Raw genomic sequence first — 12966 nt, forward strand, 5'->3', positions numbered from 1 at the left:
TATCAGCAAAATTACACTTTATTTTTTTCGTTGTGGAATTTACTTTGATGTATTGTAACTTAAAAAGGTCTGGAAAAACCACATGCAAAAGGGTTTCTAAGTAGCAGCTAAAGTTTCTATTCCAGCATTACAAGCTATTCCAAATTATTTTCAAATTCCCAGCTATAAACTATTCCATAAACAAACAGTTTTATCTTTAAACCCCCTCCACCCTACCCCAGTTAGTGCAGTGCAAAGGAAAAACCCAAGGAATTTACATATTATTTTCCAACGTATCCCATTGCAATTTTCACTGATCTGCGATGAACTAAAATATATATACAATTTTCTCACCATCATAAAAAAACATTTCCCTTTCTTATTCACAGATATATATTGTGGCAAATGGCTGAATAATTACAAACAAAACAATCTTTTTAACAAGTTTCTTACAACAGTAAACACAAGAGGGAGAGCTCTCTGGAGGAAGGGGGATTTGGCAGGGCTGGGAGGGGAGCGCAGGCAGCGGCGGAGGTCGGGGATCCCTTTGGGGTGTAAGGGAGAGACGGTGCCATGGTCCCCGTGACAAAGGACGTGCTGTTGCAGAGGGGATGCCCCTGCCACCTTACAAGATCGGCCACTTAAACGGGAGAGTCGTGTAAGGCTTTAGGATCTGAGGCATAACACAAGCCACCGTGAGTTTGTCTCGGGGAGGTGGGGGGGTGTGTGTGCGTCTCATCGCCCCTAAATACACCCCTGGCTCCAGCACAGCTCCAGGAACGGGAGCAGGGCCCTTTGCTTTGCACAGGAGGAGCAGGGCATTGCCAGCTCCCTGCTGGCTGCTCCCCGCTGAGTGTACCCCGAGCCGAGCACCGAGGGGCTGGCCGGGAGGGGTTAGCACCAAACAGTACCTTGGGAAAGCCCCGAGCCCCCTCCACATCCCCATCACCTCGCAGAGCCAGACCCCTGCTCAGCATCTGCCCCGGCTGCACCCACCCCACTCCCCCCACGGCACCGAGGGCGGGGGCACGCGTGGGGCTCCCAGAGGAACGAGTAGCAAAGTAGGGTGGCTCTGGGCTTGCCACTGAGCAACAACATTTAATTTCCGAGTTAATCTCTCTCCCTTTTCCTCAAGAGCTCCAAACTCTTCTATTTATTATCCCAAGCAGGGCACTACTGCTCCGTTTGTGGCCAGGCTTCAGACGCAGCTGCAGTAGCCCCGTGCCAGGGACCGAGGGCACCAGCACCACTCACCCACCCAGCGCTGGCGTCGCCCGGGCCTGTGCCAGCGCGATGCCAAGAGCCTGCGGCGAGAACACGGTGTCCCGTGGCAGGGCCACCGCAAATCCCAGGGGAACAGTGTCCGGGCATGGAAGCACCAGCTCAAAATGCCACTTATTCAGAGAGGCTGGAGGGCATCTCCCGGGGTTCAGGTATCGGATAGAGGGAAGTTGTTCCCTGCCACACACCCACATGTGTATTTGTTCGTATTTGCACTTTGGAAGGAAATTCTGGAGCTGGAGAGTGAAGCCAGTGCCCAGCAGAAGACGACAGCCAGGATTTCCACCTGGCAGCTCTGCCTACCAACCCCGGGAGCTGCACTTTGGAAAGAACAGACTCGGACGGACAGTACGCAGGACACAGCGGCAACGCCCAGACAGACGGACCTTTACTTAACAGCAGCAGCAGTAACAGCCTGTGGGAGGAAGAGGGGGCAACGCTCACAGCCCCCAAAAGTGCACACAGCTGGGGAAGAAGAGATGCTTTCACAACTCAGCTAGAGAAATCTGGAGTTGATACGTAGCCCTTACTCAGGTGGGTTCACCCTCCCTGAGCTCAGCAAAGTGGGATTTGTCATGGCTGCAACAAAAATCAGCCTGGCTTAGGGCTGGGGGGTCCTGCCCGCAGCAGGACCAAGCTGGGAGCGACAGCAGGACAGACCCACAGACACACGCTCCCGTCCACTCCTCTGAGTGTACTTGGTGCCTTGGCAGCCTCCAAAACCCTTGTGCAGCAAAGTGCATCTCCAGTCCTGCAACGTGCAGAGACCTGCTCACCAGTGGGACCAGTCTGCACCCCGGGCTGTCCCCTCCACCTGCAGCAAGGCTGGTGGGACCAAAGGTGGTTGTCAAGAAAATGGGCTTAGGATGCCAAAGCGGCTCTTTTTCCCTCCTGTCTGAGCTGGAGGTCCACTTCCAGCCTATGTCTGATGGTCATAACACGCTCCTGCTTTCACAGCTGGCATCCTTCAGAGACGAGCAACAGCCCCTTCCTCCTCCTGGGTCGGGTGTCCCCACTCTGCCCCTCGTCCCAGCACGGTGCTGCCAGGCACTGCTGCGCGGCTGCCAAGGAAACTGCCGAAATCCTGTCCCGGGGAGCTCACCCGAGTGGCGTGGCAAGGGGTCCACATCGTCTCCTCAGGGCTGAGTCACTCCCTCCCCTTAGAAACCCCCAAATTCTCACCTCGGTGCACCCGAGCACCAGCCCAGGTGCAAACCTTCAGCCTCACCCTCCCACCACCATCACCACTGTGGCTTTTAAAACACCTTTAGTAAAAGAGGTTTGGACCCCCATCCTCTGGTGGGCACCGCGCAGAGTCTCTCAGCTCTGTCCATGCAGGGGAGCGTGGCTTTCCCAGGGCTCTTCCGCAGCTGCTACACGAACGTTATCCGACAGACCATCAATCTTCTATACACGGAACAGGAGCGAGGCCGGCGGCGGCCCCGGCGCACACACACACTGTACAGAGGAACGGATTGCTAAAGTCTGCCAGAGCAGTCCTGGGAGGTGTCCGGCCGCGTCTCACGAGGAGCCGCGGGCATCGGGACAAGTGTGCACGGTCTGCAGCGGCTCGCTCGGGGCACTCGATGACTTTCCATCAGACATCCCCGCAGTCACTGCACCCCCTCCTCTTCCACGTACGTTGAGGGGAACCAGCCAACCTGTCGGGGAAGCGGAGAGGTGAGCGGGAGATGGGGGAGCTGAAGGGACCTCCTGTCCTGTCCTGTCCCGGGACTATTTCCCCGCCACCACGCGCTGTTCCCAGTGAGCTATTTGTATGGCGCTGGATGGTCCCGCATCCCGATCCACACAGTGGTGCTCATTTGGGATGGAGCTATCAACTATACATTGCCTCAGACACATGGGCTGTCCACAAGATAAAAGGGCATGAAGAGTCTGTCCCCAGTGGTACAAACTACGGGACACCAAGTCAAGCCATCAATCTGCTGCATGGGTGACAGCTCACCCACGAGCTGGAAAAGAACAAGAGGGAGTGGGACGCATCCCCCTGCCCTTTGCTGTCCTGACAGCAGGGACCACGAGCTGCAGAAACAGGATGGGACGTTATCCAGTTGCACTCACTCTTCCGTTGGTTTCCCCCTTCCACCATCCCTGGTCCCCGCCAATCCTGCTGTAGATCTTCACCACGTCGCCCTCTCGCAGTGAGAGCTCCCGCATGTCCCGCGCCGCGAAGTTGTACCGTGCCACCGCCGTCCCTATGACCCGTGGGGTGAACACTGCGAGGGGACAAAGCAGAGGGAGTCGGGAGCTGCCCGGCCGCGTGGGACCGGCCGAAGCCTGGGGAAAGCTTGGTGAGGTTCAACCTGGGTTTTCCACCACGATGTTGGCTCCCATTGCAACGCCACGACCTGGAGCAGCTCGGATGGTGGGACTCAGCCCCGCACAGACTGGGGCAGTCAGGGTTAAACTGGATTCCTGCTGGGCTTTAAACAGCTCTACGGTCTTGGGAGGACACTCTCTGCTGAGTCCAGGAGCTGAGTCCCCTTGGTGGGGATCGCTAGGGTGAGGGGCACTTTTATGAGAAGGGAAGGAGGTGGTGAAAGAAAAGATTTCATAGGAATACATGATCATTAACAATGAAATCACTGAAAACAGGAAAAATCCTGTTCCACCATTAATGTCAGCTCTGGCTGCCACACAGCTCCCAGCACCTGATGGCACCACCTTGTGAAAAGGAGATTTGGCAACTCGCTTGTATTTAAACTAATTCAAAAACTAAGTGATTGGGATTGGAGTCTCCTAGAGATGCTGAGCAAAACCTGTATATTTTGCCGTGAGGAGGAACAAGCTGCAAACCCGCTCTTCTCCCTGCTCCTCTCTCTGTCAGGGAGCAGCCAGGGGCCTTGGAAACTTGGTCCCATAACAGACCAAAAGGTGCAAAACCACCCTGCAAACCCTAACACTGACCAACAGCTTGTGGTAAGACGCGTGGCCCCTCAGACCATCCTGGGACTTGGCCTCTGCCAACACCGGCACAGCCCCAGCACCACGGATCTCCATCACTTCAGGCAGGGGATGCTCGGGGGAGGCACAAGGAGGAGCAGCAGCGAGGGGGGAAAGGCAGAGGCAGTGCTCAGCTCCCCTGCCCTGGTGTCTGGGCAGGGGCAAGGAGGGCTGGAGAGCAACGGTGGGAGGGACAGGATAGGCAGAGGAGAAAAATGCACCTCTCCTCTGAAGTTTGCAAAGAAAAAAAACCCCACCCTGAAGATGTCGGGTTTTGGTGAAGCTACCCTTTTTGTCCCAGGACTTTTGAGGATTCATTTCAATTTTGAAAGTTTGCAAACCAAGGTTGAACTAAGTTTGAGGAAAAGCTTTGCCCAGGTTTTCAGCTCTCAGGATGGAAGGAGATGAGGATGGCGATGGAGACTGTCCAGACACACAACGTGCAATCACTGGAGGGCTCGTCCGTCCTCGCCAGGCAGCCAGGCTGGAGAACGGAGCGAGAATCACGGCAGCTTTGAACTCTCATCAGGAGCTTGCTCAGAGCCCACTGCTGCACAAATTACTTTCTGTAATACTTTCTATGCAGTTAAAGGATCCCAAATTCCCAGTATTATGTTCTAATACTTTGAAAAGTTAAGTGTTCTTCCCAAACATGGCACCAAGGAAAGCACATGTGGCTTTGCCAATGATTTTCCCTGTCCAGCCTGAAGAAAATACTTAAAGGTAAAAGCTTAAACAGGAAGAAATGAACTGGCACGATTTTGCTCTGATCCCTGCCAAACAGGGAGGAAGACACCAGTCTGTAACACATTTAATCAATGGGGTTCAAAGGCCAGAGCACCACTGCACGCTCTGCAGCCCCAAACACATTTGACAGCGCAGGTCCCCTCCGCCTCCTCAGCAAGGGGCCTCTGAGCAGCCCCAGATACCAGAGCTCAAAAACTGCTGGACATTGAGATGTTCTCCTTGTTCAGCAAGGAGAAACGGTCTGGAAGACGGTGTGATGCCAATGCTCGTTCGGTGAAACACACAGGATAAGCAGGTCGAGCTTGAAGTACATCATGAGATCCCAATGTGCTAGATTCGCTTTTTTGTTAATTTTAGCCCCCTTTCTCAAATCGTGACAACTCCATCTCCTCCCTGCCTTGATTTTGGGGAGAGGGGGAAGTACGTTTTGCTTCCAGCCAAGCCATAGTTAATTAACTGATTTCCAGGCTGTGCCCCAGGGCAGCACTGGGGACCCCCTGAACTGCCTGCAGGTGATGGAGGGACAGTAGGGACCCCGCAGGTCCCACGGGCGATGGCTTTCAAGCTGGGGATGCTGCAGCCTGGGGAAGGCGGCAGGTCTCTCCGGTGGGGAGAGGCACTGACTGGTACCTGACCAGAAGGGACTGGAGGAGCTCTGAGAAGAAAAGTTGAGGCCCTGAGGACTGAGAAAAGAAAAGTTGTAGGAAGCGCAGGAGGCTGCAAAGAGGTTAGAGAGAAACAGAAAGAGGCAGAACACGCATTAAAAAGGAAATTAAAAAAAAAAATATTATAATGCACAATGCTTTAAAAGCCAATGGAGAAATACAGGGCAAAGCATGCAGGTGGTCTTGCACAGGGGCTTGGAGCTGGAACAGCCAGTGGCAGGTCTGGCCACAGCCCCACAGCCAGTGTTGGGGCTTAAAAGTCATCCAGGGGTTGTATTTTATGCAAAAGGATATTTAATCAACTTTTTAAAACTGTCTTCCTTTGGTATTCTTTTTAAAATATACCATAGAAGAAGTTTTTATTTTTCCCTACAAAGCAGTTATTTCTGACTCAGGCTTTTAGACAAAAAGGAACATTTTGCACTAATGCACATTTTGCTTTCCATTTGTTTTGATTATTTTCCTTTTTTTTTTTTTTTTTTTTTTTTTTATTTTAGGCACAGACTTACCATTTCTCCCATCATCTCCATTAAAGGAGTCCCACTGGGATTCAACCCATCACAAGTCACACTGGAACTGGATCCATTAAAACACGCACAAAAACTCATGTGGGCAGGTAAGACACGATACATCGCGCCAACAGAGCGTCACATCTCTGCTCACCGCCCGCAGGCACACGGGCTGCCCCTGCGGCCGCAGCTCCTCTCCTGGCAGGACCAGGGGGTGGCAAAACCACCCCCAAGCACAGGGTGCAAAACCACAGGAGGGAAACCAGCCTCCCCCAGCAAAAACTCTCCCTGGGAGGCTGCACCTGTTGCGTGGAGCCACAGGAACTCAGAGAATCACAGAATCATTCAGGTTGGAAAAGACCCTTGGAGAAGCAATGACAGGCAGCCCCAGCTCAGCCAGACCCCCCCAGTCCCCACCACCTCCTGTGAGACCCATCCTCAAAATGCCACCAGCCCAGCAGGAGACTTGTTTGCAAATCAGGGGGCTCAAGCCCTACAGCAAAGCCATAAATCCCTACGGCCAGACAGTGCTCCTACACCTTGCTGAGAGGCTGAGATTTCCCATCACAAGTTTAACAGCGCCTGCTCGTGCGGCTGAGCTGGGTTTTACCTGGAGAGCGGGTGAAGGTCCTGGAGGTAGAGCGCTCCCGAGATTTATAGGGGTATTTCAGCGTTGTGTCCAGCTGCTTGAAGCTCTCCTTCAGCGAGTGGCTCTGGTAGTACTCGACCAGCTCCTGGGAAGGATGGAGAGGCACCCGGCTGTCTCTGCCATCCTCTGAGTGACTTGCAGAGATGGTGTGCACGCTCCAAGGGGCTACAAAAACCTACCAGCAAGCTTTCGAACTTCTTAGCTTCCGTGATGTGGATCCAGTTGTCCTTCTCCACCACCTTGATGTGCTTCACCTCCTCGTTGAACCTGCCAACGGTAGCAAAGGCACTCAAGAAAACGTAGCTGCATGCTCCAGCCCCGTCTCACCCTCCACGAGCGAGCAATACTAAATCACTAAATTAAGCATTACTCACTTAATACTGATGGCAAAGCGCTCGGCCTCAGCCGGCCGCTCCCGGATCAGGTAGGTGCCGCTGACATGAGACTTGAGCAGGTTGTCCGTCTGCTGCCGCTCCATGTTCCCTGCGAACCTGAGCCCAGAGGTTAATTAATTTCATTAACTAAAAATCAGTGTGTATCTTTAAAACAGGCATATTTCAGACAAAAAGATACATCTTTTTTTAGAGGCATGAAGGTTGAGAAGGCAAGTAGAGAAACAGGCCTCATCGAAAACTTCATGAGCAGAAAGGAAAGTGCCCCGAGATATACAAGAAGCTGCTCAGCCACTGAACAGAGAAGGTGAGTGATGCAGAGTGCAACCTCTTCCCTTTGGAATATCTCACACCTGGAAAAATCCACTAATTGGGAATCGGTCCCCAGGTAAACGAGGCTTCAGTGAGAGCTGAGGAGTGGGGATAATTTAGACTCATGGATTTGCAAACCTGGCTGGAGCTGGAGGGAAGGAGCAGGAGACAAACCAAGCGCAGCCTCTCCCGCCAAGGAAGGAATTGCTTCCTTCCTCCACAAACAGTTTTCTGGGCACAGAAAACAGAAAATGGGAAGAGAAAGCAGCATCTCTCCTTTTGCCTATGACCCTCTCCATCAGTAAAGAAATCCCCAGTGATGCTGCGAGGGCTGCACCACGTTCCACCACCCAAATGCCACTGCAGGTGCTGCCCTGTGGCCACAGGGGAGGCGGGATGCAAAGCACTGCTAGCCTGCACTCATAACTCATTATTAGAGTGGATTCCTGACAAAGTAACAATTAAAAGGCAGGATCGATATATCTTTAGAGCCAGAGGAAGGTCGTGTCCAGCACACCGCCCAGGGGTAGGCAGGGCAACTCACCACGGGTACACCGCGTAGTCTATCTCCCGCGAGGGCGGCCGGCTGTTGGGAGGCTGCAAAAAGAGCATTGCTAATTACTGATGAGCCAGCGTCTCATCAGGCTGTAGACCACGTGCGAGATGCTCCTCTCCATGGGAGGGTTTTCGTCTGCCAAGCCGTTCCTGAATTATTGGCTTTGGCAGCGGAGGGCAGTGTTGTAGCTGAGCATGTCTCTCTCAGCATCCCAGCTGTGATGAGCATGCTGCATTTTTTCATTTACCTGAGCATTTTTTAAACGGGGAGTAGCTGACAGCATTACAAAACACAGTAAAAAAGGGAGAAAAACCCCTAAAGTGCAGTTTTCCCATACTGATCTTGAGTAGTCTGCCCCCAAGTCAGGCCCACAGAGGAGGAACGGAATCTGAACCTGGTCACACCTTGGAAACGGGGCTGAGACCAACCTGACCAGACATCTGAAACCATGGGATGATGGATCTGCTTCCTCGCTAATTCGGCCACAGTAAAAGGCCTCATTCCAGGTCCAGGGGCTTACTGGAAGGACCAAGGTCTCAAGCAGATGGCTGGGAAGAGCGACGGGCACTGCCAGAGCAGCACCTCCTGCGACAGCCCCCAGTCCCTGCCCCAGCGCTGCCGGCTCTGTCTCCTCTTCAGCACTTACCCTCGCATCAACGGGGCAGGGCTTCACTGACGAGCTGGGAAAATAACCCGACTTCTTTGTCTGCAGCAGCCGCCCCTGCAAAGCCAAGCTGGGTATCAGACTGGGACGTTGCATGGGTGAGTGATGTTTTTGCCATGCAGGGATGGGGACAGGCTCCCAACTGCCTCGCAGCCCTCCCGGCTCCAAACCCCCAGCGCATTTCTGTGCTCCGGGAAAGCCCACAAATAAAAGGGATGATGCAAAGTCACTGATTTAAAACTTTCTGGGGAATTTCCCAAGGGGAATCGCTCTCACCTCCCACCACGGCGAGTCGGGGTCCCCCCTCAGCAGCTCAATCACATCCCCAATTTGAAACGTCAGCACTGGCTTCCCAGGGGGGGCTGGATTTCCATGGTAATTCTGAACCGCCACCATTTTAGGACCTGGGAGAGAAGAAAGCAGTTCCCGTTAAGAAAAAACAAAATAAAAATACCCCTCCCTGAAACCTGTTTTTCCTTATCCTATGAACCACAACTCTAAGAGCAGCAGCAGGCAGGATTTTGGGGCAGAAAGTATGAAAGCAGAAAGGAACAGCACCCACAGCGAACGGTCTTGGCTCCCGCAGTTACATGGATGACTGAGTTCCTCAAGCAAAAATAAACCCATGAAGGACTGAGCCAAGCTGAAGCTCTGACTCCCAGCCCTGCACCTGGGCTTGAACCTTGCCATGGCAGAGCAGCTCTCATTAGGCGATGCTCGGCCAGCACCAAACCCCGCCGGGTTCAGCGGTGACACCCGCGATTGCGAAAGGGACCAGCAAACTCTTGGCTTCCACTGAACTTCAGTTGGACCTGGGACCCAAACGCCCCTGAAGCTCCCAGTCAAAGTCCAGTTGTCTCGCCAACAACTGCCCATTAAATAAGCTCCCCCAACTGCACTAAACTACAGTGTTTATCTTCAAAATGCTTCCCCACCTCTGCCTCTCCCTGCCCAGTGAGAGCACTCTGTGCTTTTTATTTTTTTTTTAACCACCAATTTGATTCAGGTTTCTTTTTGCCAGACTTGGCTTTCCTTTCATCAGAAAAAGCACAAGAACAAATAGTTCTTTCTCCTTTGAGCCAGAGCATGGGCAGGGCAGGCCTAGCATTCTGTCTAGGCTAGTTTTAAGCAAAGGAAAATAAAAAAATATTGCAGTAACCATCACGACTAACGGCCCCATCAGCGCCTGGAGCCCCACATCCCTGCAGCACAGCGGACACGTGCCGGCAGGAAGATGCTCCCCATCAGCAACAAGGCTCCCAAACAGATGCGTTTGGTCTGCTCCGAAGGACGGCCCGGCACAAGGAGATTCGCCAGGCCCTCCTGGGTTACGGGTGCGACATGCAGAAGCTTCACTCGCACGGCAGAGCAGGCCAGGGCCACGAATGCGCCCAAGGAAACGACGTGGTGCTGGCGGCTGCAGCAGCAAGGGCTGAGCCCAGGGAGGAGCCCGCAGGAGACCCAACCTGCTGCTTTGGGGAGCAGGGACAGGAGAGACCTCGGTGCACTGTTGCTTACTGTGAGGGCAGCACAGGACCCCCCTCTGCAGCTACTAATGCTCTTTCTGGTTCCAGAAGGAGCTTCCCCCTCCCACGTGCTCGATGTTAGGGACACCTGTAGCCACAATCAAGACGCTGTCTCTACCTGCCCTCTTGCAATACAGTAATGCCCTTACCAGGTCCAGCACTCAGTGAATCCTGCAAAGAGAGAGGAAAAAGTCTCTGTGAGGACATGGCAGTCTCAGGTCTCTCCCTGAGCATCCTCCCAAAGCCACCAGGATGAGAAACTCTCTCCTGAAACATCCCCAGTACCTCCCAGCCTGTGGTGCTCGCCCCAGCTGGGTGTTGGCACCTCCTGAGGGCTGTGGTGCTGCACAAACCAGGCTGGAGAAGAGACTGTTGGTCTCCAGTCCTACCCCCAGGTTGCTGGGAACCCCCTGAGGCCAGTGCTGGCTCTTCCCACAAGCTGCCTGCACCCAGACCGGGCAAGGATACAGTCTCTGCCCAGGGCAGAGGAGGATGCGGAAAAAGGGCCATCAAACAACCTACCTGGTCTGCTGAAGAACCTGCAAGAGAAATGGTGAATAAGTGGTTAATTTAACAGGCAACAGACCCCATTTTCTGTTTCTTTTGATGCTGTGAGTATCAATAAACCAGCATCAGTGCTTGACCTTGATGGAGGATGCACAGAGCAGAGGCTGGGGTCACTCTGCACTGGGTGGCAAGACCTGGGGAGGGACTGGAGCCAGACGAGGACATTTTCTCACTTGCACAAAGTTCTGTGATCTTTTTTCTTCCTCCCTCTACTCTCCACCTAGAACCTCCCTGAAGCCACCCCGTGATAGTCCCCTGCACTGAGCAGTGCCAGGACTCTGCCCTGGCTGAGCAGCGGCGAGTCACAGGTTTGCCCAATTTAGACCAAGGACACAAATTCTGGCCGTACTATGGGGTGTTTGGGGTCCAGAGACAAGGTCTCTCATCAAAAACATGATCTCTGGCGTGGACCCTCCCACTTTCATTAACCAACATTTGATGAAGAACTCATTGTCTCTCTTAAATGCCCTCCCAGCACGAGGGCTGGGTGCATCCCACCTAGTACACAGAGCTGCTGCGATCCTCTGACATACATGGGATTCAGCTCTTTGTTCTGGGGGGTTTTGGTTGGTCTATTTGTTTTCTTAAACCACCAGCCAATGTGAATTACAGCCCTGGGAGGAGGGTGGGAGCGTACTTAGATTTTATTATGCATTAACAAACATTAGTGCTTTATAGAGCGAATCTTTCAGATCACTCACATGCATTCACCTCCTTGGCACAAGCTGCTAATGATGTGAAACAACTCACCAATCTTGCAGGGAGGAATGATCTCCAAGCACTCCTTATGAGCACCCGCTCCACATTTGGGGCAAAGATAGCCCTGGTAGAATGTTCCTCTGCACAAAAAAAAAAAGTCAGAAAGTCCTAATTCAGCCTCAGCTTTGAGATTTTCTTTCCGTGTTTTAATGCAGACACAGGAAAGCTGGAAGGATGTTGCTCACCTTAGGAACATCCTGCAGGCTTTGCAGTTGGTAGTCTTTTCAAATGTGTACATCTGAAAGCTATGGTGATTTGCATTGGCTTTCTCTGGCTTTATGTTGGACCTAAGGGAAAGGACCGTGGGGTTATCAACCTGTCCCTACAAGTCATGCTGCCCTCGTGACCTGTCCCAGCAGCTGCTCTTTGCATTTCAAGGTTTGGAAACCACACGGACAGATATGAAATCAAGTGTGAAGACAGGGCTTGACTGTGCAGAGAGAGGATTTTGCCCGTCAACCTTCCCCTGGGACAACATTCACGGATTTGGCCCTTGCCCGAGTCAATCAACAGCCCAGACCGGCCAGCGCGGGGCCAACCCCTGCTCTGCTCAGGACCAGCTCCCAGCAGATGATTCCATGCTGGACCCAAGCTCCCTTTGCACAAGGGCCCATCCAGCAAGCCCACAGGAGCTTCCCCATCACAGGCTTCGCTGATGGAGCTGGTCTCCAGTGACCTGCTGGTCCAAGACACAGTTCCCCCATGCTTGGCAACCGCACGTCGGGGCTAGAGCAGCCACTCATGCTCACATTGCCATTTCAAACTGCTCCATCCACTTCCTCTTCATTTCCTCCGTCTTGCAGAAGAACTGGAAACCCTGCTTCCCCTGAAGGTGAATTAGGTAGAAGCCGTATGACCACTGCAAGAGAAAACGAGAGAGCTGGTCGCACCGCTACGCTCCCAACACCTGAGCAGCAAAATGCACCGCGCTTTTATTCAGGCATCTTAATAACTGCTCTCAGTGCCTGCCCCTGTCCTTTCTTCTGAAGGACTGCTGACCCTTTGCAAAGGTAACAGCAGGGAAGGAGGAAGAGCAGCTCCGTGCTTCTCTAACACATCACAGCTAATGATGCCTGAATCAGCTTGGCACTGTGCACTAGGGCCAAATAGGATTTTATGGTGGCAGATGAGAGAACCCAGATTTTTCTGCTCCAGTGGATCCTCCCCAGTCATTACATCTCTCCCTGACAGCATCTGACAGCCCAGGAGGAACATCTGACCTGCCCACTGCACATATGCTCTGCCTGTCTCATTACAACATTGCACAGAAAAACACAAGAGAAAATTGTGTGCTTTGCTTACCATTTTTCCATGAGACTAGAAAGCATAGGAGAGCAAAGTGGAAATATATTTCATTAAAACACAAAGCTAGCAGCATTTCTTCAGCATCCAATTG

General features: G+C 52.9%; 1 protein-coding gene across 3 annotated transcripts in view; it reads right to left on the minus strand.

Annotated features, from left to right (window-relative positions):
- Positions 1-12966, minus strand: part of VAV2 (vav guanine nucleotide exchange factor 2) — a 149344-nt gene continuing 136378 nt past the window's right edge. For 2 of the 3 annotated variants that reach the window (XM_074845919.1, XM_074845920.1), the window contains exons 15-27: positions 12320-12429; positions 11756-11857; positions 11562-11650; positions 10767-10783; positions 10394-10415; positions 8995-9122; positions 8701-8775; positions 8043-8095; positions 7169-7285; positions 6974-7061; positions 6756-6879; positions 3343-3497; positions 1-2921 (exon numbers count right to left, since the gene is read on the minus strand). In XM_074845919.1, coding sequence (XP_074702020.1) covers positions 2874-2921; positions 3343-3497; positions 6756-6879; positions 6974-7061; positions 7169-7285; positions 8043-8095; positions 8701-8775; positions 8995-9122; positions 10394-10415; positions 10767-10783; positions 11562-11650; positions 11756-11857; positions 12320-12429 — 1128 coding nt within the window. In that variant the 3' untranslated portion in view covers positions 1-2873. Of the gene's footprint in view, positions 2922-3342; positions 3498-5601; positions 5689-6755; positions 6880-6973; positions 7062-7168; positions 7286-8042; positions 8096-8700; positions 8776-8994; positions 9123-10393; positions 10416-10766; positions 10784-11561; positions 11651-11755; positions 11858-12319; positions 12430-12966 lie in introns of all 3 variants that reach the window. The other variant, XM_074845922.1, reaches the window with a different exon arrangement.

This window comes from Strix aluco, chromosome 20 (genome assembly GCF_031877795.1).
Source record: "Strix aluco isolate bStrAlu1 chromosome 20, bStrAlu1.hap1, whole genome shotgun sequence".
NCBI classification, from domain to species: domain Eukaryota; kingdom Metazoa; phylum Chordata; class Aves; order Strigiformes; family Strigidae; genus Strix; species Strix aluco.